The 26,928-nt window shown below is 36.2% G+C and overlaps 1 protein-coding gene across 2 annotated transcripts in view; it reads left to right on the top strand.

Moving 5' to 3' along the window:
• LOC143875823 (DNA mismatch repair protein MutS, type 2) overlaps nucleotides 1–26,610 on the top strand; it is a 30,038-nt gene extending 3,428 nt beyond the window's left edge. The window contains exons 3-22 of one of the 2 annotated variants that reach the window (XM_077377418.1): nucleotides 107–274; nucleotides 369–452; nucleotides 2,756–2,806; nucleotides 3,552–3,608; nucleotides 3,693–3,775; nucleotides 5,645–5,768; nucleotides 5,859–5,918; nucleotides 7,658–7,912; nucleotides 8,126–8,209; nucleotides 8,369–8,516; nucleotides 9,643–9,770; nucleotides 11,453–11,500; nucleotides 13,296–13,426; nucleotides 17,844–17,926; nucleotides 22,319–22,422; nucleotides 23,551–23,621; nucleotides 24,986–25,218; nucleotides 25,429–25,518; nucleotides 25,695–25,858; nucleotides 26,095–26,610. In XM_077377418.1, the coding sequence (XP_077233533.1) occupies nucleotides 107–274; nucleotides 369–452; nucleotides 2,756–2,806; nucleotides 3,552–3,608; nucleotides 3,693–3,775; nucleotides 5,645–5,768; nucleotides 5,859–5,918; nucleotides 7,658–7,912; nucleotides 8,126–8,209; nucleotides 8,369–8,516; nucleotides 9,643–9,770; nucleotides 11,453–11,500; nucleotides 13,296–13,426; nucleotides 17,844–17,926; nucleotides 22,319–22,422; nucleotides 23,551–23,621; nucleotides 24,986–25,218; nucleotides 25,429–25,518; nucleotides 25,695–25,858 (2,166 nt within the window). In that variant the 3' untranslated portion in view covers nucleotides 26,095–26,610. The remainder of the gene's footprint in view (nucleotides 1–106; nucleotides 275–368; nucleotides 453–2,755; nucleotides 2,807–3,551; nucleotides 3,609–3,692; nucleotides 3,776–5,644; nucleotides 5,769–5,858; nucleotides 5,919–7,657; nucleotides 7,913–8,125; nucleotides 8,210–8,368; nucleotides 8,517–9,642; nucleotides 9,771–11,452; nucleotides 11,501–13,295; nucleotides 13,427–17,843; nucleotides 17,927–22,318; nucleotides 22,423–23,550; nucleotides 23,622–24,985; nucleotides 25,219–25,428; nucleotides 25,519–25,694; nucleotides 25,859–26,094) is intronic. The other variant, XM_077377423.1, reaches the window with a different exon arrangement.
• The last annotated feature ends 318 nt before the right edge of the window (nucleotides 26,611–26,928 follow it).

Raw genomic sequence — 26,928 nt, 5'->3', positions numbered from 1 at the left:
TAGAGACTGTAGAGATGATTGTCCTTTGCTTCAACCGATGGTACAATGCTGCCTATGTGAACAGGTTTGCAGCTTTGGATAATCTTATATTTTCTTATTCTTGAAGGTGAAATCCGCTACTAATCGTGCCGCAAGGGCCCTTCCACTGGATGGACTTGAAGCAATGGCAATTGCCAACCTTCTACAGTTCACTGACATATTGCAATCTTCCCTGAAAGCAGCCATCAAGGAAGACATGGATTGGCACAATCGGTTCATGCCTCTTACGGAAGTGGTAATTTCCTTACTAGTATTCTATAGTGCTAAAATTTGTTATCACACCCTTTTTTGGGATTTTAATCGTCATGGTTTTATGAATTTTCCTGTAGGTAATGAACTTGGTTATAAATCGAGCATTGATTAAGTCAGTCCAGCAAGTGATAGATGACGATGGTTCTGTCAAAGATTCTGCGGTGTGTTCTTTAAAACCTATGCTATGCTGATGTCTTCTTGGTGTTTAGATTCTGGAAAGTTATCGCCATTTCATAATTTTTTTAAAATAAACAACCACAAACAATAAGTTATCCAGTGACGTTTTAAATTAGCTGTCAAACTCTAATGATATGAATTCCAATGCTTTCTGTTATGTAAATGACTTTCTACTTTCAAAATGAAAGCTTCTACTGGGTCTGATTGTAATTTTAATCTTAGCCAGGTTCTACTATGATATAGGTAGTCTGAAGTCAAATATGATTCTATGAGTATGGTCAGAGACATATATAGAGAAAAAATAAATGGAAATAGAACTAATTAATAGATCTTCTATCCAACAGGAGTTTTGTAATTGCATTTGGACCACAAAATTGTGTTTCAGATTGAATTGCTTTGTTATTTGGATGATTTTATGAAAATTGTGACCCTTATATGGACGTAAAGTTCCAGCAATCGTAGGCATTTATGTTTACACTTTGAAAGGTTGTCTTCCTTTGCGGCCTTCTCTTTCCTTCTCCATTAACTTTATTTTGTGCAACTATGTTTTTCGAGTAAATAATACGTACCTTGTACCCAGATTTTTATTTTTGGATTTTGTTTGCTTGGTAGACTAGCAAAATACTGGTTTGAAACAGCAAACTTGTTGCACCGTTCAAAAAAGAAAAAAGAAATAGCAAACTTGTTGGAAAACACAGGTACTTACCGGAACGCACCTTACACATGCCTGGATTGTGTTCTAACCATATATTTTAATTCTTGAATTTCTTGTTCTTCATTAACACAGACTAGAAAAGCAATAAGAAGCATATAAGCCACCAGCTTTTGTATGAAAGCTATTTCTTAAGAGTTGAATGAAAGCTATTTTAATTAGTCATCTAAGCTGACTGCTTTTGTAAGAGAGCTATCTTAATTGGTGGGGAGGATTACTTCTACTTTGATCACCATAAAACCTATATAATATCTTTTTACCTTAATTCCCAAAGAATATTCTCCAACTCTTGCCATTTTCAAAAAATAAAAATAATAAAAAATCTCCAACTCTTAGGAAGGACTCCAATTTGATACTCGATGCAGAAGTATGCGTCTCAAAACGGTAACAAGTTAACAGCAGTATGGTCAAATTTCACACTATAGCCCTGAACACTTAAAAATCACCTTTATATTTTTAAGCCTTAAGCGTCTATCTTAAAACACCAGTTCTCTAAGGACATTTAAATCTTTTAAGGCTATAGCTCCCTAGCTAAAGAACCAGTCGTCTCATGACTTTCTCCATACAAGAAACTACATCTCCCAATTCTCCCAGTCTTTTATGATTATTCAGCTCTAAAACCCCAAGAACTCCTTTCATTTTCTTAGAAGCACAAATCTCGATCCCTAAAATTTAAAACTCTTTTACTGAAAATTATCAGAAAGGTTATCCGATTTATTGTTGGTGTAATCTCAACTATCAAATGTCGTGAACTTCTCTGTATTTGTTGATTTCAAGTTTAAAAGTTCGAGTGGAGGTTTTATTATTATCGTTGTGAGGATCATTTTGAAAAGATCTAAGTTTGAATAGCAAGGTCAGTTCGAGTTATCTCCATTTGTAAATTGACTTGATTTTTCTAGATCCATTGGTTAGATACGATTGGTATCACCGAGGATTGCTAAGCTTGACCCACATATGTGATTTAAGGATAGATCAAAGGCTAGATCTGATTTTTTCCTTGGAAATTTTGCTAAAATCCGTGATCCACTAGATTAGAGTGGCTTCCACATAGCCAAAAGAGTAAAGAACATGTCTCTTCTAATTCTTGTAGAACTAATATCCAATAATAGTTATTATAGCTCTGATACTGCTATGTGTTTTACTTTTGCAAATTTATGCCATAAATGCCCCTTATATGTTGCCTTGAACTTAATTTCAAACTAATATAACTTGTTTCAAGTAGTTTTTCCGGAACATGACCTTACCAATTCATGTGTTTTTCATTGGAAATAAAGTACTTGAACATTTCAGGGATATTCCATCTTTTGTGCGCACACACACGCACACATACATATATATATATATATATATATATATAATATATATATATATATACATACATATATATATATATATATGTATCCATTGAATTGTATGAGTGTTTGCAATTCAATCTTTTACACTTCTGTTCCTTATTTTGTCCATTTGTTATTGCAAATTGAATATCTTTTTCTTCAAGGAAAATATAGATTATTTTCTTGTTTTGTCCAATGACATATTGCCCGAGTCTTTTCCTGAAATTTTCATTCATTTCAGAGTTCAGATCTGAAACGCTTTCGTGAGCAAGTGCGGACGCTTGAAAGGAAGGTACACCTCTGTTTAATTCAGAAAAATGCTTCTAATATATATATGTAGGCAATTCGATCTATCTGTTATTTAGAGGGAAATTCCATATTTTAATTTATGACCGGTTTGAAATAATTTAACAAAAAAAGGCTTCTAAAAGGAGTTGAATGTTAAAGTGCACAATATTCAAACGTTCAAAGTCTGTAAACTGCAGTCGCCAATCATGAAATTTCATCCATCACTCTTTGAACCAAATAGAGTGACTCCCATGAAACCAACATACTCATTCGTGCCTCCACACCTCTTACATGGCTACCATCACCATTTCAACTACGTAAAGAAACAGTCATTGTTTACAAAAAATATGGGCAGTTTATTAGTGATGTTTATTACTTGAGCCGGGCTTTAAATTCAGAGCTCTTTATGTCTCTACTTAACGCACTTTGGTCTTATGTTACTTCGGCATGGATACATGTATTGTATAAGATTTGGATAGAATGTGTCTGATACAAATTTTGTGAGATTGTGAATGCATGAGATGGATGTGGCTATTTAAGTAATTAAAATATTTTCCTTTTTACATAAAGAGAATGGATACTAGAAGCTCATGAAATATCCTCTTTGTTTTACAGTGAAAATTTTGATATTCATAGTAAATAACACTGCACATATTATTTGTATTATGTCATGCAATTTCATACAACTAGCATGTTAATTCGTAGTTTCTTATATTTCTCATGTTGAGTTCTTGTCTTTTCTTATCCAGTTACATCAACTAATGGACAACTTAATTAGGAATGAATTGAATGATACATCTTCTCTGGTAAGGTATTATTGGTTGGAAATGAATTTCATATCTATTTTTGTCATTGAAGTTCTTAACAAACTACAATTTTTATCTCTTCAGGAAGTTAGTAATATTGACGGAAGATGGTGCATAAAATCGGGGGCTGATCAGCTTACAACTTTTAAGGGGTTGTTATTGTCTAGGTATGATGAATATTTAATGTTCAATTTTGCAGAACCTATCGTCATTATGCATGGAAATAGTTATGGTTTGAGAGTTTGAAGTTTACTACTTTATAGGGCACATGTCTATCATTCCCAAAAGCCAAAAAAAATTATATGCTGAATCAGTTACCTTAATATAAAATCAACTCTATATTTGTATTAATAGTGTTCTTATTACCATTAAAAAAAATAGTGTTCTTATTCAAAATGAGGCTGCGACTTTCAAACCATTACTGCAGGGCTTCATATTGTACATGATTGCCTGATAGAGTATAGGATCAGATTTTCTGTCATCTTATGTTTTGGTACATCATATGTTGGATATGTATCTTTGAGATATGATATGTTTTCTGTCACTATTTAGCATTATTCCAGCCAAGAGTTAATCTGTAGGGTCTAGAAGCAAGGCTTGGTATGAAATTTATCTCATCTTTGTTACAAAGGTTGGTAGTAATTTTATTTGTGGCTGGTTTTTGGTTTCGCTACTTATATTTGTTATTAGTCTTTTAAATAAATTTTTTACTTGAAATTAATTTGGGACCTAGGGTGACACCTGAAATTTTATTAATTGGAAAAAGAGTTACCGAGGGGGAAATACCACCTTACCTTAAAACCTTATTAGTCTTTTAAATAAATTTTTTAACTTGGAATTTATCTAGGGACCTGGGGTGACATCTGAAATTTTATTAATTGGAGAAAGAGTTACCGAGGGGGACATACCACCTTACCTCAAAACCCAATGCAATAATGCAGTTATTTACAACATATAATGCAAGAGGCACAAAACTATTACTTAGATTGAGCAAATACCCTTAATTAAGTAACATCTTGCAATATTGAAAGATCAACTTGCAGATATTGTGACCAAGAGATTTTTCTCACGACCAACATATTTATCTAATTATCTCACTATAAAGCCATCAATGGATCAAATTTCTCAGTTTGAGGAGGCTAATTGTGTGAACCTTATGTCAGTAATTTGAAATTGTTACAAAAGAACATTTTAATTGTTTGGAAATGATGTAATCTTCGAGTGTATTACTGACAGAACCTTAAACTCCATATATGCATCAAATGGTGAATGTGTAGATCATATTTTTCATTTCTCGTAGGTTCTATATATATATATATATATATATATATATATATATATGAGGAAAAGGATTGTACGCTCGAGCGTACCAAGCTTATGGTACGCTCGAGTGCCCCAAGCACATGGGTCCCACATTTTTTGTGGTGATCCAAAGCGTTCATTTGCAAGGCCCTATCATAGATAGGGTGTGTACCAAAAATCAGCTCCATTGAATCATCCTAACCCCTCCAAAAGTGGAGGGCAAAAATGGGCAGATTTGTGGTCTGTCCATTTTGCCCTCCACAAATGGATGGGTTAGGATGATCCTATGGAGCTGATTTTTGGTACACACCCCATCTATGTAAGGGCCTTTCAAATGAATGCTTTGGATCATCCTAACAAAGTGAGCCCACATGTGATTAGGCACTCGAGCGTACCATAAGCTTGGTACACTCGAGCGTACAATCCTTTTCCTCTATATATATATATATATTGAAAGCGAGGAGGCACAATCTTTTTCAGGCGTTACTGTTAGTTTTGAAGTGGCCATGGGACAAGAATGGCTCATGTTAACACTCTCTTTATTGAAATTATGAGAGCTCTTAATTTTTCGGTTGTAGTGATTTTACGATTGACCCGATCTTGATTGAGTTTTCTACTATTTTTCAGAAGTTATTGAATCGTGGTGCTGGAAAATTGTATTGCGTGTTTCACTCTTATCATTTATTCAACTTTTAATTATTAAATGCCTGATAGATAACATTTCCTTTTATTAGTGGTTCAGGTTTTGAGAGCTTGGTGGAGCCAATCTCTGCCGTTCCATTAAATGATGAGTTGCAACAAGCGAGGGCATTAGTAGCAAAGGCTGAAGGGCATGTTCTTTCAAAGCTAACAGATAAGGTGTGCTTGTCAGTACAAATGTGATTCTGAGAATTCTTAATATTCTTCCTTTACTGTCCTTGTTTATCTCATGTAGTATCTTCTTTCTAGATGCGGGCAGACCTTGACGACATTCATAATTTGTTAAATGCTGTAATTCAGCTGGACATGGTAACTTTCTCTACATGTTCTTTTGGGATCAACCAATATCTCACCACAAATGATTTGAATTGTTAGAGATTAACGTTTTAATTTAAATGTTTGTGTGTCTATGAATAGAGGTGAGTATTATTCAGTTAAAACCGAATAACCGAACCGAACCGACTTGGTCGGTTCGGTTCGGTTTTTTTCTTTTCGGTTCGGTTTCGGTTTTTTTTTTTGGAAATTCGGTTATTTGGTTTCAGTTTCGGTTTCCTTAAAAAAAAATAAAAAAAAAATAAAATAAAATCGGTTAACTGAATAACCGAAATTATGGATGAAAACCATTTTTTCCAAAAAAAAGTGCTATATGTGCACTCCATAGGATGATCAAAACCGTCCATTTGATTAATCACAACTTAATTAGGTTGTGCTCAAAAAATCATTTCGATCGGATGATCCTAGCCCTCCGATCCAAACTTTATTCGTTTCGGTTTCGGATAATTTCGGTTCGGTTTCGGTTACCGAAATTTGGTAACCGAAATTATTTCGGTTACCAAATTTCGGTCTATTCGGTTCGGTTTAAACCGAATAACCACCCCTATCTATGAACCCACCATCCCCTCCATGAAGCTTGATAACTTGTGTGAAATGCCCCGCAACTATTTCAATCCCGGTGTCATTTTTTCAGAATGAGTGCTCCAAAAACTTATGTTTAACGGTTCTACTATTGCAATTGTTTCTGCTTGTTTTGCTCTAGGCTCATCCTTTCAATCATCCCTTCATGAAACAATTTAAGTTGTAAAACACCATATCATCGTACCTTTTTTCACTCACTCTAATTGTACTTCATTGACAGAATTTTTGAAGGTAGCCATCACTAGGATGTCGACCAGATTCGTCCTTACTAGAAATAATCTTCTTGTACTGAAGATAAGAGCCACTTCCCTTCAGACACTCCTAAAGAATAGCTGGATCTCTTTCCATAGTTTGACTAAAACTGGTTCCTTAATCGGAGTCCTCAAAACCTTGCATAAAATTCTAGAAATTCAATATAAATCCTACCAGAAAAGTTGAAAGGGGTTCTGAAATTGTGTCACATCTGACATTGTGCGGTCTGCGGACATCAACAATTAGTATGCCGATGACAGCTGTAAAGGTCCATTGGTTCTCCTCTTTTACTCTTCCTCAATTATCTTTTGAAGCTTCTCGGAGGTATCTGGTGAGTAATTTCTGCATCACAAATTGAAACAGTTCTAGTGGTGCACCCAGCGGTTGGACAAAAATTTTCCATGCCAAGCTGTCTGTGGGTGAACTCACAGTTCTATTGATTATGTTGATGACATGAGACCACTGTTTAGACCTGTTATTGCCTAAGGTTATAATTCACATCTTACTCTCTTTGAAGGATTGACCTCTTATAAAACAATTGACGTTGTTAATAACTTTTTTGTTCCGGACTCTACCTGGTATAATGAGCATGGTTAGTTTCTTTGAAGGATTCATTTCTTATAAGACAAATGAAGGTATTAATAACTTTTTTTGTTCCGGACTGTACCTGGTTTAATGAGCTTCTTTAAGGATTGACCTCTTATAAAACAATTGAAGGTATCAATAACTTTTTTGATCCGGACTCTACCCGGTATAATGAGCATGGTTTGTTTTCCAGAAAAGTCTATTTTATGGGTTGGTATTTCAAATGCCTTCCTACGTCTCATGGTTGTATATGATCGTTTCACAAACTATTTAATATTGTTTTCCTTGAGATGCAGGTAACTGCTCGAGCAAAATACAGTCTTGCATTTGGAGGCACATGCCCTGATTTTTCTTTTGCTGGCAATAATCTTGAACCTCTAATGGCTGAAGACCTCTCTTTGGGCAAGAAAACCTTTGACATGGCCTCTTTATCTTACCCAAATAAGACAAAATGGACATTGTATTTGCGGAAAGCTTATCATCCTGTGTTGCTTCAGAATCACCGAGAAAATTTGCTGAAAGCCAGCAAAGATGTTAAGAATGCTACTGCTGTAAGTTTTTGTTTTGGAGTTAGGCTATTAAAATGCTATCTTGATGCTGCTATGCTTTTCTAAATTAACATTAGTAATTGAAGAATGTATTATTACCTTATTCTAAATTTTAAAAGTTACACGGTTGAGATAAGTAGTAATTAATTTTATGCAAAATGATTGTTATCTTCTTAATCATTGTTTTATATTAAAATAAGGTCTTTGAATCGTTAGGAAATCAGGAGAAGAAAATTGCAAGGTGAGAGTATGACATCCAGAGAAGATTTTGACACACATCTTGCATCCTTAAAAACTAGGGTAACATTCAAACTTTCTGTACTGTGTTGGCTTCTCGAGGCTTGCTGAGTTTGTTTTTTTGAATGATTTGTAATATTTTTTGTTCCTGAAGAAAGTTATGTTCTAAATTCAGGTTGCTAATTTGGAAGAAGCTCATCCTGTCCTATGTTCTAAATTCAGGTTGCTAATTTGGAAGAAGCTCATCCTGTCCCTGTTGATTTCCTTGTTGCTTTGAAAACTAAGGTTGTAGTCATAACTGGACCCAATACAGGAGGCAAAACCATTAGTTTAAAGACAGTTGGCCTAGCTGCATTAATGGCGAAATCAGGTTTAGTTTAATTCTTTATACGCACTTTTGTTTTGTTCATCTTGATCCATTCTATTTACAGCTTTTAAGATTGTAATCTTGCTCCCACTTGTTTTGGTAGCTGCTAAGTTATTAATTATTTTTAACTGTTATCTACCAGCCATAATTTTCATGCAAGTTAAACTTGTCAGAATTCACCCAATTCCTATGTCATACCAATCTAAATTTTCCTGATTTGATTTGATAGGTCTTATTTATGAAAGTTTTGGAACATTTAGCAAATTCTTTGACTATGTCAAGAACTTATTTTATTGTTTTATGATATAACTTATTTGAATTATGAAGCATCATCTGAAGGATTGGTGATGAACCACCTTCTCAAGAACTTCTTTTATTGTTTTATACTTGAGTTATTTTAAATAGGACAGCATCAGACAACATTTTAAAGGATATGCTCTATCATGCAACCAAGGGATATTTTACCCAGGACTGCGTATCTAATTCAATCCTCTTTTTAGTTGAACATAAGTTGGATGCATTTATTAGGGAGAAGGATAGCTTTATCCACCAAACTCCAACTCTTCTAATGTTTGATATTGAGAGAAACAAAACTCATCTTCCACCCTATTCTACTATAAGCATCCTCTATGCCCTTAACTTAGCCGGGACTTAGTAGTGAAAACTATTTTCTGTTGGTGAACTTATCCATTTTTCTCTAGTCTCTGTTTATTTTTTCTTGAAGACGTCCTGTAGATCACCTGATATCAGGAGTGTATTCCATGCTTGCCGAGTGTTTCTCAAATTATGTTTTAATTTTTTTTTATCAAAGATGGTAACAATTTTGTTCTTCAAATTTAGGAATCATTAACCACGATTTTTTTCTTCTATGCTCAGTATGTATTTTGATTAGTTACTTTTCTCTTCCAAATATCCTGATCTTGTTCTTAAGATATGTCTCATTGAAGTATGTGTTTTTCTTTACACACAAAAGAACTAATTTATTACTTTGACTAGCTTTGTGAGATGGAACTAAGTGATTGTTATGCACTATTCATATTCTAAGATTTGATTGTTACCTTATTATATGTTTTTTTAGATTAAAACTTAATAATTTTACCACCTTTCTAATTTTTCCCGATCATTGCAGGTCTTTATGTTCTAGCTTCTGAACCTGTTAGAATCCCTTGGTTTGATTCTATTTTTGCGGATATTGGCGATGAGCAGTCCTTGGCCCAATCTTTGTCTACCTTCTCTGGTCACTTGAAGCAGATTAGTGTAAGATTCACGGGTTTAACTATATCAAATAGAATTAGTTATCTTGAATAGATGTATTACTTATTGCTATTATAAATTAACAAAATGTGTTTTTTGCTGCTTAGATAGGGCTGTGTTTGTTCAGGAGTCCAACAACAACGATTTTGACTGTTCATTTATGAGTGATATGCTCTGTTGTTTCAAGTCCATATTTTGGTAACATGTTCTGAGTATTCTTTTGCATATCTCGTGCTAGGTGACATTCCTCATGCGTCTCTCTCTTGTTCCTCGTGTGTTAATTTTGTCCATTTCATGCCTTGACATCCCTAATGAACAGTGGATCTGATTGTTAGAGTCTAGTTTCACAAGGTGTGTTATAAGTTTTTAGTCAAGGTGAGAAATCAGTGAAATGAATTTATATATTTTCCAATATAAGTTTTTTTTTTCAAGAACTAGGGTGGCCTGATGAAGGATGAAAACTCACATTTGCTTAAATAAGATATTAGGCATTTCTTTTACATGAGAAAGTATCAAGTTTTACTCACTTTTTCTTCCTTTTGTGTTAGACTCTAGGGGTGCAACTTGGGTCAGGTTGAGGCCAAACCGAACCCAATCCGAGGAACAATTTACTCCTGAGTTCCAACCCGACCCAACCCGAGTTTTAAAGCTTACTAAAAACTGAAAAAAATGATAAAAAAATGTCGGGTTTCCCAAGCCCTCAACCCGAACCCAACCCAAGTTAGGAAAACCCAACCCAACCCCGACCCCAATCCGAAAGATACCCAACCTGACCCGACCTTTTTTCCAGGTTGAACCCGATGGGTTTGGGTTGAACCCTGCCTGAGTTGCACCACTATTAGGCTCTCAAATCCTGTACTTGCAGCATACATTATGTGATCTGGATTGTTCATTTGGTTGGTCGTGATGGACCATTGCCTGAAATTCACATGTATGCGGCAAAACTAACCATGTGACTGGGGGACTTTTGATGATTGCAAATAGAGAAGAAGTTAACCAATCCCCACAATCAATGGTTAAGAGTCCATTGGTCAAATATTATTTAGATCGTGGCCCATCAATAATTGGGCTCACTGCATGACCGCCCATATCATGTACATGTGTATCATTGTGCGAGACCCAATGATGATGTGTGTTTGATTTGGTTTTTCATGGAAGCGTGCACTGCCTGTATCATGTCTCGTGTTTTTCCTTGTTTAGTTTCAAATGCTGTGCAAGACAAGACAAGAGTCATGGTATTTAAGGATTACTCATCATGAGTGCCTCATGAAAAAGTCAATTACATCTAGCCCTCCCCAGACCCCGCCATGGCGGGAGCCTCGTGCACTGGGCCGACCTTCCTTTTTTTGGGAGAGAGCGCGTATGGGTTGGGGGGGGGGGGGGGGGAAGGGGGAATGGGATGTGAATCATTGGTGATTCTAGATCGCATCTGGTATTCTTTTTTGTTCATGTGATTAGACATTGGATTATTTTGTTGATGAATAATGATAAATTTCTTCTTGTTCATTCTTATTGTTTAGGTGGATTAGGCTTTGGAATGCATGTTAGCTTTAGCAATATTAGTACCTTGAGGAAGAAATTTTAATCAGAGTACAGACCTCATGGTTTGTTCAGGGTCTCAAATTCCAATAATGTTTTGGTTTACAAAGATTTTTTTTCATATACCTGTATTTTATGTTTTGCAGGCAATACGGGCACAATCTACAAGTAACTCTTTGGTGTTTTTAGATGAGGTAACTATTTTCTTGGCGTCCTAATTGCTTACTTATTTTACTTGAGATGATTTTTTTCTTGTTGGGATCTTGTAGAAACATGATTTTACTTCGTATTTGATATGAAGATGTAAATCACTTTATGGAACTAAGATTCCTAAATATGTTTCAGCTATGCAACATGGACATGGAAGTAGGTTATTGTTAGACATGCATGAAGTGTTGGACATGGTGACTGTAGAAACTCAATACTCTTTAACATATCTATAAAGTTAAAAGATAATAGTAAAATATTTAATTGTATATAAATCTATAGCATGAACTCATAGAGGGTGTATCAACATAAAAATGTATAAATTGTATTGAAAGAATACCAAAAGAAGATATAAATACATCATTACAGCATAACTAGGATCTAAGTTATACCAAGAAATAAATTAAATGGTTTTTTTTTGCTACTGTGTCAACTTGTGTTTGACACTAATGCCCAATTTGATTTCACAAGCCAACACAACAATTTTTGGAACTGCAGTGTCATGATACATAGCGTACAACTTGTTCGAATTTATATGTGTTTGAAGCAATTGCCTCAATGCGCTCCTTAAGATGATGCAGGCCCATGTCAAGGCAAGGTTGCATATGCCTCGTGCCTTGGGCCTCTAGGTACTCTGAGGCATACACCTTAGGCTCAAACCATGCATCAACATATTAAACATATATCTTTGAGCTAATAATTGAAGGCCAGCCTTTGGGAATCACTTCTTCTTCAATGGTGAAGTAAGACAAGCTCTTGAGCATATTATCCTAGGTTAGAAGAAGTTGATAGGGTCTCCTTTTTGAGCTCCCATGCCCCTCCTTGCATCGATATGAGACTAAAAAGGGAAAAGGAGGGATGAGCTTTCCCTTGCTTTTGGCATAGCGGACCTCCATGTATGACACTTGATGGGTCCTACATGGCCTGGAGCCACACATATGCATGCCCAAAGTAGACAGCACAGTCACCACCCTAATAGTAGTGCTACACCATACATCAGTTGTGCATGGCACCAAGCCAATGAGCTAGCTGATGATCTCAACATGAGTTTGACAAATCCACACGCACATGCACTGGAAGAGGAAAGGATCATTCAAGCTTTCAGCATTATGAGTCAAGTGAGAGATTATATGCCATTAATAGGCCAAATGAGTTTTCAATGACAGTAGGTGCATTAAGTGAGTGCTTACACAATGGCTTTGTTAACCATACAAACAAATCCTATGCCTCCTATGATGGAGTCTTTAATCTCCTAGACCAATTTATTAGGAAATTTGACTTGCCTCTCTGAGCTCACACTACACATCACCTTTATCTGAACTGCATGAATGATCTAAACTGTAAAATGCTTGTGATAATAGTCACTCATGGTGTAGCTCTTTTTGTACTGTATTCCTTTCCATGTATATTTCTCTTCTCGTCTTTCATTCTCCTTCGCTGGTCAAAAATCTTATATCTGTTTTGCTTGGACAATTATTTTTTGCCATATCCTTTAGTTCAGTAGTCTTCATTGTTATTGTGCAATCTTCACGTCTATACTACCATTCAAAAAAAAGGAAAAAAATCTTCACTTCTATACTCGGCATAAGCCATCCTGATAACTTACATGTGGGGAAATCTGTGTCAAGTGACAATTGGTAGTTCCACAATATGGTAGTTGATCTCACTGTGATTAGTGAATTCCCTTGTCATAACAATTGACCAACAGTATGTGTTTGGAAAGTAAATATCACACTGAACGTATATTTAAATTGTATTATTTGACTGTGTACATTACCTTAGGTTGGTGCTGGTACAAATCCACTAGAAGGTGCAGCTTTAGGGATGTCACTTCTTGAAGCTTTTGCTGAGCTTGGTGCTTTGTTGACAGTAGCTACAACTCATCATGGCGAACTAAAAGCTCTCAAATACAGGTATTGAACTCTTCATTTTTAAATGAAAAATCAATATGGTAACTTAAAATGTTACCAACCTGAGTTTCTGTTCTAAAGAAGTAAACTCTAATGTGTTTCAATTTCCATGTCCTATATTACATGGACACTTGAAAATAGGCGAATTTTCAAGGTGGGCACTTCTGATGTTTATAAAATGGTTTAGAAAGCCTAATTTTATTTCATATACATCTAAATGTAACTACCCAAATCTAAAAATGTAAGTACTCTGCCTGTCATAGACAAGTCTCTGTAACCAAATCTAAAAAAATTATTGTTCTATACAAGTCACGAAGCATGGTCTTTGATGCGCTAGGCTCCTAGTGGCATGGTTTTAAATTCCCACCGAAACCAACAAGAGACAACCGAAATGTTTATATTTCCGTCCGCACGTAAACCGAAACGACCGAAATTAAGAAACCAAAATCGTAAGTGTAATTGTGTTATAATATCAGTATGTATTACATAAGAGGAAAATGATTGTACGCTCGAGTGTACCTAACCTTAGGTATGCTCGAGTGCCAAATCACATGGGTCGCACATTTTTTGTGGTCATCTAAATCATTCATTTGCAAGGCCCCATCATAGATAGGGTGCGTACCAAAAATCAGCTCCATAGGATCATCCTAACCCATCCATTTGTGGAGGTAAAAATGGACAGACACTGTTTGTCCACAAATCTGCCCATTTTGCCCTCCAGTTTTGGAGGGGTTAGGATGATTGAATGGAGCTGATTTTTGGTACACACCCTATCTATGATGGGGCCTTGCAAATGAATGGTTTAGATGACCACAAAAAATGTGGGACCCATGTGATTTGGCACTCGAGCGTACCTAAGGTTAGGTACACTCGAGCGTACAATCCTTTTCCTCATTACATAATTATATTTATATGAATTGCATGCAAGATGCAGAGCATATATTATGTAATATATGCATTACATGTGAAATTTGGTATGTTATAAATTATCAGACATTGTCGCTCATGTAATTAGGTGTTCAATATTTTAAACCATTATGAATGGTTGTCTTGCTTATGTGATGCTTTTTTAAGTGTGTATTTTGTGCTTATGCTAGAATTTCCTGAAATTTAATTAAATTCTATCATTTGCATATGTTTCCATATACTTCCGTGATTTTACAGGATTTCCACCAAAATTTCGAACTGAAATTGACACGTTCACCTTTTCGTGATGATCATACCGAAACTGAAACTGAAATTTAAAACCTTACCTAATGGCACAGGCTAATTCGAACGGCTAATATCTCAGTTTCCTGAATAAAGAAAATATTGGTTCTTATGTAGAATTGACTCTCTGATGAACTTGTGCATGAACTCTTTTCTTTTATTGCTTTCATGTTTATTAACGGGTTTAGGAATTACCTGTAGTAATTAATCTTCACATCTAGTTAAAGATAATTTATATATGAATGGTGTACCTTAACTGTTCATTAGTTATAGCTATTGTTTCCTATTTGTACAACGAAAGCACTTAAGGGTAACTTCTACTCTTTCATGCTACACAAATTTTCAAAATTGCCACAGCATCCTTGATGCTCCCACAAAAGTACTTAAGTGTAACCTTTACTATTTCATAGTGCACAAATTTTCAATATTGCCAAAATATCCTTGAGCTCCCACATCTACTGTCCCGTAAAAGATTTGCAGTTGACGGTATCACAAATCTCAAAAATGTCAAAGATTCACAATATCCTCAATGCCCCCACATTTAACTGAGTGGAACCAGGGCTCCTCGGAATTCTATTCTCGTGTTCCTATCTGCAAACTGAATAACCCCTTGGTTAGATGATATCTTCAGAGATTCAACAAAATAATCACTGAATTAGGTATAAAAGTTGGTACTGGCGATGTTACTGAGTTTAACTGCCTTTTTTTTTTGAGTGATAAAATTGAGATGACTCGTATGAAACTATGAACTTGTTAGGATTTCTTATGCGAATATTCCTGAAACCAAAACTGAGGTATTGAGTGTGAAGGCAATGGAAAGTGACAAAAGTTCTGTTGACTGAAGCAAGCATAGTGGATGATGTAATTGATTTCAACGATCTCTAAATGTGGGTATCCATAAAGAAAAACAAGCTTTGAAGCATGTGGTCTATGAATGATCCACCACCAATAACAACCAATACTAAAATAAGCTCCATTAATGAAATTCGCTCTCAGAAAATCATTTCTTACTCTATTGATCTCCAATCTATGGAAAATAAAGAAGGAAACCATGGTTGATCTCTTTAGTGTATTGATTCCGACGGTAACCTCCCTCAATGGCTTTGCTACAATGCCTATTGGGCTAGCCATTATTTTGAAAATCTTACGATTTATGATTCGAATCTTACTATTCAAATTAAATCTTTTGGATTTCAATTTGAATCCCGTGATTGAATCTTAATTTGTATGCATCTTGCGATTTTTGATTGAATCATACGATTCGATTGTAAATCGTACGATTCATACTATTCATGAGATTTATCATCTTTTCTTTTTATAAAAGAAAATACGAGTTTCTTTCGAATGACTCCCTTTCCCTTTTGCATTAGAAGAAGACTTTGAAAACTTTCTTGTGGGAAGGAATAAGACAGAGGAGTTTGAACGAATCGAAACGGTTTGAACCAATCAAGCACAGTGCATGTGCGTAAGAACATTATTTACATGCGTGAGGACATTATTTGCATCGAGGAGGGAGACGACTATAATGAGGACAACATAGACGACTTACCAATTTTTTACAATTGATATTTTTCATTTGATGTTTGAGACTTTGAGAATTGATATGATCTTGTGTCTTTTATTATTTTTAAGTTTTTTATCCAATATGCATGGGCTTGGATGGAAAATAGATTATTAGTATATGACAAGTTTGTTAGCAAACAATTCGTATTATGATATGGAATAAACAAGTTATGGTAGTTTCTATTTAAATTAATGGATTGGGATGAAATATGAATTATTCACTATTTTATTTTTTTGAGAACGTGAATTTTATTATTCTCTGATTTGATTATAATTTTTTTATATTGTTTGATACACACACATAATAATATATACATATAATATATGAGGAAAGTGTTCCTCAGCTCGTGCTCAGATAAACTTGTCTGAGCTCGAGCTCAAGAACACATGTGGCCCCACATTTTTGGGGTGATCCAAAGCATTCATTTGGAAGGCCCTTCCATGGATAGGGTGTGTACCAAAAATCAGCCCTATAGGATCATCCTAACCCTGCCATTTGTGGAGGGAAAAAATGGGCAGAAACATGGACACACAGTGTCTATCCATTTCCCCCTCCACATTTGATTGGGTTAGGATGATCCTATTGATCTGATTTTTGGTACACAACCTATCCATGGAAGGGCCTTCCAAATGAATGCTTTGGATCACGCCAAAGATGTGGGGCCACATGTGTTTTTGAGCTCGAGCTCAGATAAGCTTATCTGAGCTCGAGCTCAGGAACACTTTCCTCATAATATGTGTGTGTGTGTGTGTGTGTGTGTGTGTGTGTGTGTGTGCGCGTGATTTAATGAATTTTAGGATTTACGATACGGTTTACTATCCGATACGATTTACGATTTGATTCCGATTTTCAAAACATTGGGTCTGTTTGCTCAAGCATGGAAACTCTATACATCATATAGAGGAGAAACCCTTTTCTACCGAATCCTCAAGGGAATAATCTAAGCGAAACTAGGCAACTTTTGTACTGTACTTAATTTGTCATCAATTAAGAGGAAATTTTCAATTACCACATACTAAGTGAAACTAGGCAACTTTTACACTATACTTAATTTGTCATCAATTAAGAGGAAATTTTAAATTACCACATAATTGCTCACCTTCTTTGACCTGCATTGTCCAGTTATTAAATATATCCACCTTCGAACCATAATGAGAGTTAATTTCTCCGTTTATATTTTCCCAATAAAACCTTGATTCTAAGTGCTACCTAGGTTTTTCTGGGAATTAAGGAAATTTATTTTTGGGTAATTAAGGAATTTTTTTTTATTACAAAAAAGATAGCAGCATATATTTTCCTTTGGAGACATTCAAAATTTGAGATTGTCTAGGGTTATTGTGGGAGAATTTGCAGAATGTAAAATAAATAAAATACCATTAAAAATAAAATAAATAAATGCCCATGTCCATGCCCATGCATTTGATTTGTCGGCTTTATGCGATTCTACTCCCATATTCAAGAATGTGTTTAGAGTTACCATTAAAAAAAAAAGTGTTTAGAGTAGTAGTTGGTTTTCTAAACCATTTGAGTGCACTAGAATGTTATCTTCATGTGGCCAAGAGTTTTGTTTATGTATTTTGGTCAGAAATAATCTATATGTATTCATAGAATGTTTGAAGTCATGTTCTTGGAACATTCTCTTCACAGCAATTCTGCATTTGATAATGCATGCGTGGAATTCGATGAAGTGAATTTAAAGCCAACATATAAGATACTTTGGGGAATACCAGGTATTTTCTCTTTCATACACATGACGCTAGCGTTTGTGTTAGATTAATTCATTCAGTACTCTGAATGCATTATTGAATTCTGAAATGCTTGGAATGCTTCTTAAATATATTCTTGGTTAGCCAGATATTTGTATTTGATTAGGCTGCTGGTTGTTGGCATGATGTGATATTGATATTTTCAATAAAAGAAAGCAGAGAGAAAATTTTCAAGGACAAAGAAACAAGGTAAAATAGAACTGCAAAGTAGCAACATATGGGAGCAAAAAACAGAGAGATTTTGAACACCACTCAACTCATCTCAACTAAGCCTTTGTCCCAAACTAGTTGGGGAGATTTTGAACACCACATAAGATAAAAATATAAAATGAAATCAAACAAAAACAGTAATTTCGGAGACTTTGGCGTGAGAAAAGTCGTTCGAAATTCCACAAATCCATATAAATAGATAGAACATATGCTATTGCAGGAAAGAGCAAGAAATTCAAGATCCAAAAATGGAAAACAGAGAACTTCAGACAGCCATTACAAAGGGGAAAAATCAGATAATCCATACATAAACCTCGATCTTCTCCCTTACAATACATACAAGCTTAAGGCAAAACCTGAAATGCAAAATAAAAGACTAAATCCGAATAAGAAAAGCATTTTTTTTATCAAATTTATCTGAAAATCCGATACCCTTTGCCAAAGAACACGACTTTCCGTAATATAAAATGCTTTGGGTAATGCCATGTATTCTCTCTTTCATACACACGACTCTAGCTTTTGTATTAGACTAATTCATTCGACAATCAGCATACTCAACTCAACTCAACAAAGCATTTGTCCCAAACTAGTTGGGGTCGGCTGAATGAATCCTTTAGAAAAATTTCATGAAAAAGGTGAAAGGAATCTACCCGGCTCTAATCCTGGCTCTAGTTGGGTTCTTCTACGTGGATCATTCTTCCATTCTATCCTATCCAAGGTCATGTTCTCTGTTATGTTCCTAGCTATCAAGTCTTTGCTCACTGTTTCTACCCAAGTTGTTTTCGGTCTGCCCCTACGTCTTTTTACTCCATCAATTTGGCACGAGTCGCCTCTTCTCACCGGAGCATCCAAAGGCCTACGTTGAATATGTCCAAACCATCTTAAGCGGTGCTCTCTCATCTTCTCCTCAATTGGTGCCACCCCCACCTTTTTACGAATGTCTATTCGACAATCAGCATGCATAATGGAATTATGAGATGCTTGAAATGCTTCTTAAATATATTCTTGGTTAACCAGATATTTGTATATGATTAGGCTGCTGGTTGTTGGCATGAATGATATTGAATTATTGATACTTTCAATGAGTTGTCTATGACGGTGATACTTTTCAGAAAGTTTCTAGAACTCACTCATTCAGCATATATAATCAAAAGAATCCAACATGATCGATTCAATTTATGTAGAAGCCTCAAATAATTCATCTTAACAAGAAACTTATTTCTTATAGACCATAAATGAATGAGTAGGTACTAAGCAAGTGAATGTCTACTGTTGATTGTTTCATCTTCGATCAATAGCTGCAAAGAGCAGCGCTGAAAGCCTGAAACATGATAGTGATCACCTATCTAATCATATAAGTGTCAATTTAGAACAAATTTTTATAATGGATCAAGGCATCCATCACTATACAAAATGACCGCAGGCAAGTATGTTGGGTCCACATAAATCTGTGAGCATATCTATGCTGGGGCGCAGGGATCAGGACATAATCTCGGCAAAGATTACATAAGCGATGAAAAGGGGGGAGCAGGTTCAACCCAACTCCATCTTGTGATAGTGGATCCCCATGTCTTAAACCATCAGAACACTTAATAGAACCCATTGGGGATCCACTCATGAGAATAGAGAATGATGCGGAAGAAATGAACTCTTAACACTTGCTGCATTTCACCCTAAAATCCGTCTTGTCTCAAAGGGAAGAAACAAAACCCCATTCCACATGGTCGCAGACAAAGCTATACCACTCTTCTCTCTTTTGCCGATTGTCTAAACTTTCATTTGCTATGAGCACACCTTCGAGTATTTGACGCACATCCACAACACTCCATGAAACAATTATCTTATATAGGTTGCTGAAAAGATTTAGAGCCTAAAGTCTGCAGTTTCAAGGATTGTTGAAGCCATAGTTTGTATTTCAGGAATAACAAGTGCCGAATCCCCCGCGAGCACATAGTCAAATAGAATATCGCGAATCGCTCCAAGAACCCGAGAGAATCGCCTGCTCAACTGGTCGTGAGGGCGAGTCGAATCGGCGAATAGAATCCTTTGAATTTCTCAAAGAACCCGAGAGAAGTTTGAGAAAAAAACAATGTTATACGTTGTAAATCAAAACATCTTTTTTTTTGTCATTTCGACCATTTTGGTCGAATTTCGGTTGAATCTTGACCGAAATAATGAAGTGGAATAAATGAATCCATTGAGATTTTGTTTCTGTGGCGGTGGAAACGGAGCATATCGGTCGTTTCGTGTCGGTTTCGGTGGAAAATTAAGGCCATGCTTTAATCACTTGAAATTAATGGTGTTACTAGTGTATTGTTTGCTTTTAGTGTCAAATTGTGTTCCAAAGAAAGAAATGGTCTTGTTGCCATCTCTAACCATGCGACTCTTTTTTATATTATCTTACAGAATCAGGTTCTAGACACCTCCTAATTCATTTCCTAGAGCTTGTTCATTTAATTTGAAGTGTTGTCCTGAGTATCTACCAATGTGGTGATGTTTGATGTTGAACGTAAGGGATTTCATGCTGGCATTTCCGGTTCTCCTTTTGAATTACACTTGGAATCTAAATTCAAACAAGTCCCTGTTAAGCAATTAAAGGAAAACTCTATGTGTCCATTGCTTGTGTGGGAGCCAGTTTTTTCCCGCCCTGATCGCTCATCTCGCGAGGCGCGGGATCACTGGTGGTCCATCGACCATTCCAGAGCACCGTCCAGTGCCAGGCTAGGGCGTCCCGATCTTTGACAGGAGAGGGGCGGGGAGATCCCTCTGGTCGAGCCGCCACTCAATCATTCCAGCCAAGTGGGTCCAGCACTATCACTCTCCTCAGAGTCGTGAGTTCAAAGATAGACCTGTCGTGACCATCCTGGTCGTAGCCTCTTTCAAAAGAGTTTGGACCCGTCCTGACTAGGGGTGAGCATTATTCAGTTAAAACCGAATAACCGAACCGAATTGGTAGGTTCGGTTCGGTTTTTTTCTTTTCGGTTCGGTTTCGGTTTTTTTTTTTCTTGGAAATTCGGTATTTGGTTTCTGTTTTCTCAAAAAAAAAATCGGTTAACCGAATAACCGAAATTATGGATAAAAACCATTTTTTTCCAAAAAAAAGTGCTATATGTGCACTCCGTAGGATGATCAAAACTGTCCATTTGATTGATCACAACATAATTAGGTTGTGCTCAAAAAATCATTTCAATCGGATGATCCTAGCCCTCCGATCCAAACCGAGATTTTGATTTTTTCCCTCTTTTTTCCCACAATTCGGTTATTCGGTTCGGTTTCGGTTACCGAAATTATTTCGGTTACCAAATTTCGGTCTATTCGGTTCGGTTTAAACCGAATAACCACCCCTAGTCCTGACCATTGTTATGGCCACATCGTCTGAACTATGCTCAAATCAATCCATCAAGCTCATGGTCGCTCAGCAGGTGGAGGCTCTCAGGGAGCAGGCGTCAAGGTTTTCCGCGATGAAGTGGACTCGGAGCGACCTGGACCGGTTACTCCTAGCTTACCAGCAGGAGAACCAGATGCTGAGGCAGAGGTTGGAGGCATATGAGGGTCCCCCAGCCAGCCTGTCTCCGGATCAGTTGGCCTTAGTATTTTAGATGTCTTTGAAAGGTGTGGCGCAGAAATAGCTTTTGAGTTTGCCTGAGTTACCGACTATGGGTTGGGACCGCATAATGAATGAGTTCATCAAGCAGTTCTCCTACGTGTTTGTTTGTCTGCGTTTCTTGTGAACTCGGGATCGCGGTCCGGATTTCACAAGAAAGAGAGCTTCAGAGTCGCCACCTAGGTTAGGGCCTAGGACCCGTGTCTGCTTTTCTGATGAAACGTGTAAAGATCCTAGTTTCATTGAAACCCTTCCTTGCGACAACCTATCATTAGTTTCACCTTGACAAAATTGGGTGTCTACACTTGACATTGTGATTTATGTCATGTGGCCTTCTGCACATTGAGATTGATGTGTAAAACACTTTTTTGGAGGCGTAGTAGGTAGATGTAACTCCTTTTTTGCTTACATCATGCTGAGTTGCTAGTTATTCCCACTGTGTCCCAAACCATATTCCCTTAGTTACTACTCGTTGTTTTATAATATGTTCATTATGTTGTTATTGTTTATGTCAGTGGTGTGATGAAACATCCATATTGCAGGTCGTTCAAATGCCATCAATATTGCTGAAAGATTAGGATTGCCTAGCATCGTAATAGACAGTGCACGCGAACTACATGGAACCACCAGTGCAGAGCTTAATGGGGTAAAATTCATTAGCTCCCATGCATATGCATGCTTTTCATGATCGCATTTTCTCGTAAATAATTATACCCTCTTTTTGGATGCTCTTATTTGTAAAAGATTACTTACCCACTTCTGGGGATTATTATTCAGTAACACATTTTATTCCTTTTTCCCTGGTATCTTTTTTCAATGTGATTTGATGCTTTGGGTTCATTCTACTCATCAAATTTGAAATATTGAGATGGCTTGTGAAAGCTGTTATGATGGGAAAACTGCATGCACCAGAATTGCATTCCACTTCTCTAGAAAATTAATGCATGTGGTTTGAAATTATTGGGGTTATATGCACCAGAATTGAAGTTAATTGTTTCTTTGCAAATGCAAAAATTTTAAAAAAAAATCATAGAAATGGAAGGGTATGTGAAACTAGATCTCCCAAAAAACCATTTCCATGGTTACACTCCAATCCATGCTTTCTAGTAATAAGGAACGTTATGAGTAATCACACAGTAGCAAATAATTATCCTTGCCCATTGGTTGGTGCCAAAGTTGGGACGACCCCTGCATGTCAGGGGTTATCGGGTGAAAAAGTATGCTCCCATAACTTGTACCTTTTTCTTTTTGAAAAAAAAGGTAACTTTATTGATTTAGAGCAACCACCTAGTTTGTCCTCTCTTATTGATGGATTTCCTATATTTACTAAGGCGAATGCTATAGGGTTAACTCATATCTAATCGACAATGAAGACTTGTTAGTCACATAGTTTTAAAACTTCCCCATGTCATCATGGACTTCCTTGAGTCGACTCCCTTTTGCCTTTGCTGCATTCCGCATTTAGCCACCGCATTTTGTCCTACCAAACTTCTTTGGTTCTCTACGTCAACCAAGTACTCAAATGTGTCATCCGTGTTCCTGGGCGTCATCGCCGAGTCGACAAGGATTTTTCTTGGGCGCATTTTGACCTGCATCTGCATTTTTAAACACTGGCTAGTCATACTAACTTGATGAAGGAATGGATTTTGGACCAGTTTCACAACTAATTACCATCCACGTTTGTAAGAATGCATGGATAAATTGTTCACTTAATTGTATGCAATGCATCTTTTGTATACATTGTATGCATAATTTATCTTATGACTCAATGCAGGTGATAATTGATATGGAAAAATTCAAGCAAGACTTTGAGCAACGTGTTCATGAAGCCAAAAATTATCTGATGTAAGCATCTTATGATTGAATTAACACTCCTACCTATCATCAGGATTCAGAAGTACAGTTAGATAATATTTGCTATGAATGGTGGACAACATGGGAAGCTCCACCTTATCACCTTATTTGTGCAGGCATCACTGACATAAGTGGGTGTTTAGTTGTTAATATTTCTCATAATGGTTTGCTTTTTGTAAGGGCATGTTAAGTTGGATCTGGTTTTATCAAGCAATGTTAAGATGAAGATATTTCAAGCTGTTTATGCTGACAAATGTAAACACATTTGAAGCCTGCATAGACACCAGGCACTGGAAAGTTTCAAAATATTTCACAAGCTTTTCATGGACACTGCACTTGCATTTCACCAATGTCGCACTACCATTTCACGAATGCTTCAAAATGTTTCCTGAAATTGAAAGCAAATTGTTAATACAAAATTTGTTTCTCCCAAAACCAAAATCTACCAAAATTCTTCGTGGAAAAAAATCTAAAATCAATAGCCAAAATACTACTTGAAACTGCGACACACCAGTACAAATTTATGCATGAAAAACAACCAGAGGTTGAAATTCTGGAATAAAGATGAATAGTGATGGCATGAATTGGATTTTTGAACTGTAGCAACTTCAGACAGAAGGTATAAAGATGAATTGGACATGATGAGATTTGTGTTCTTCCAGAGAACTCCTTGGCTTATATATATTTAGAAAATGAAATAACTCACTAAATTACTCCTAGTTACGTTATAAACACATCATATCAGCAGAAATATTAGTAGCACAAAAAAATCCATTTAGTACCACATTGTCAGACACTTGCGTATCTGTGCATGCAAACAGTGATTTAGAAATCATTGATCCCATCAAATGAATCAAAACAGATTTCCTAATCATTTCTACCGAAAGTACTCAAAGTAAATCATTCTTTATTTTGCATGAAAAACCAAAACTGGTTCAGGGTCCTAAGTAATCGTTTTTCCACTTCAATAATATTTTAGTATATTAGTATTTTACATGTTTCTCATGTAGTGTTGATCCATATGCACAATCTGCTCTATTGACCACAGTTCCATTCTTCCCCGCCCCTCACAATGGGTCAACTCATAAGGCCTTACATAATTGAATCTTAAGGAACTTATAGAGAGAAATTATTAGGGTTATCAAGAAACACTACATAGCTCACAGGGCTCAAGGCTCTGAACTGTTCTGTCTTTATCCACTTTTCATTACCCCAGCTGGCCATTTCTTAACCTGTAAACGAGATATTGGTTCACTTCTTTTAGAGCACTTCTATTTTTTATTATTTAAAAATAGTGGATTTTAATTAGTAAATTCACACGTGCGCTTCCTGAATACCTGTTTGTGTGATCCTAGGTCCTCAAGAGAGCTTCATGAAAAACTATTGGTGGCTAAGCAGAAAATAGCAGAACACATTGCTATTCAGAGATACAAAAAGGTCCGAGAAATTTCTGAGACCGCGGCAATGTCACGTTCCATTCTTCATAACAAATTGCGACAGTTTCGTGCATCTGAAAGTCAAATTTCCCAAAAGAAGACAGAAGATAATGGTGGGTTCTCTGTTGGATATCTTCATCAATCAGCATCAGGTATCGATCTTTAAGAAAAAGCTGAGTGGATCTTCACTCATGTCCAGCCACAACAAAGTTATTTAAACATATTTTTCAGATAACTTAAACTAGGTCCAAAAGTTTTTCACTTTGCATTTTGTAGACAATTGGTAATGCATCTGGGATGTCTTGTAAAGTCCCTAGGGAATTCTTACAATGACCATTTCTCGCACTTTAATTACTTTGCAGAGAAGCAGATTCGTGCATCTGGAACTCAACCTTACCAAAATAAGGTAGCAGATAATGATGGAAACCCATACTTCAAGCAATCACTATCAGGTATGTTCGTGGATGGGTTTTCTCACAGTAGAAAATTATTTAGCAGTTTTCATCAGTTTAATTAAAGTGCAAAATTATCAGTCTGTATTTGCTAGACAAATGACAATGCATCTGTTATCCCATGGCAAACCTATGGAATTCTCACTTGCTATTTCTCTCATTTTATTACTTCTCAGAGAAGCCGATTAAAATTCCAGAGGTTGGCAACATGGTGTATGTTTCTGCCCTTCGTAAGAAGGTGATGGTCTTAAAAGTGGAGGCATCTAAAGGAGAAATTATTGTTCAAGCTGGTAACATGCAGTTGAGGTTAAAATTAAGCGACATTGGAGCTGCTCAATAGGTATGTGCATCACAGCAAAAGAATATTTATTGGCACATAAAATAAATAAAATTGCAACACCATTCAAAAAAAAAAAGCAAAAGAATATTTATTAGCAAACTGCCCGAATTGCTAACTATTTGATATGATATATTGTGATAGAAATTTCCAAAAAGGGTTAACCATACATGTTATTTGGTGATTCCTAATTGGTAATATTGTTCGCTGAAAAGCCGCCTTTGTGTCACTCATGACAGATTTTCCGAAGCTACAAGTATACATATCACATTGTTCAACTCGGTATGGGATAGTTGGATTCACCATGTGCTGAGGGAAAGGCATTGCCAACCTTGTGTCACTCATGAGAGAAATTTCTGAAGCTACAAATAGACATAAATGGGTATGTCGGGTAGACATCCTGCAATTTTTGAAATGGTGGGGGCCCCTCAGCACCTGGAAGAATGCTGGAAGGACCTCAATGGTGGCAAGGGCATTCTCCTTTTCACATTCTATCATCCTTCTCTTCAAACATAGAACTTAGAAGTTAATCAATGGTGACATTGGAAAATGAAGACAGAGTCCTGTACAGTACATTTAGAAGATTTGTAGATCATGTAGTGATGTAGCTATGATGACTTAACTAATTTTAAAATTCTTACAACAAATGCCAAAAGATACTGCATTCTGTGCAAGTTCAGAGTATCTTTCTGTACATATAAGACCATGGAAATTTCTGAATTTTCAATTTTCAAACTCCTTTTGAGACAAGCATGCATCATTCTGAGTAGTCAGAACATCCTTCTGTGTATATTTGGCAAGACCATGGAAATTTCTGCATTTTCCATTTCCAAACACCTTTGAGACATAAGCAGGCATCACTCTAATACTAAGAATGTCTCTGTAATGCTTCTAAACTTTTCACAATTATGATAGCATACTACTATTTTTTGGTAGAGCAAAATGTATCCTGGAAATGTGCAGTTTTTCTTTTATTTAAAGGAATATGCTAAAAAAAAGAGTGTTGTTATGCTCCTTAATAAGAGGAATGATAGAATGAAGGGCACCCTTGCAAAAACCAGATTCAAGGGCGC

The sequence above is a fragment of the Tasmannia lanceolata genome, unplaced genomic scaffold (genome assembly GCF_043159265.1).
Source record: "Tasmannia lanceolata isolate RefF3 unplaced genomic scaffold, GAP_Taslan_0.1 ptg000002l, whole genome shotgun sequence".
Lineage (NCBI taxonomy): Eukaryota > Viridiplantae > Streptophyta > Magnoliopsida > Canellales > Winteraceae > Tasmannia > Tasmannia lanceolata.
This window is presented reverse-complemented; position numbering and strand designations above follow the sequence as displayed.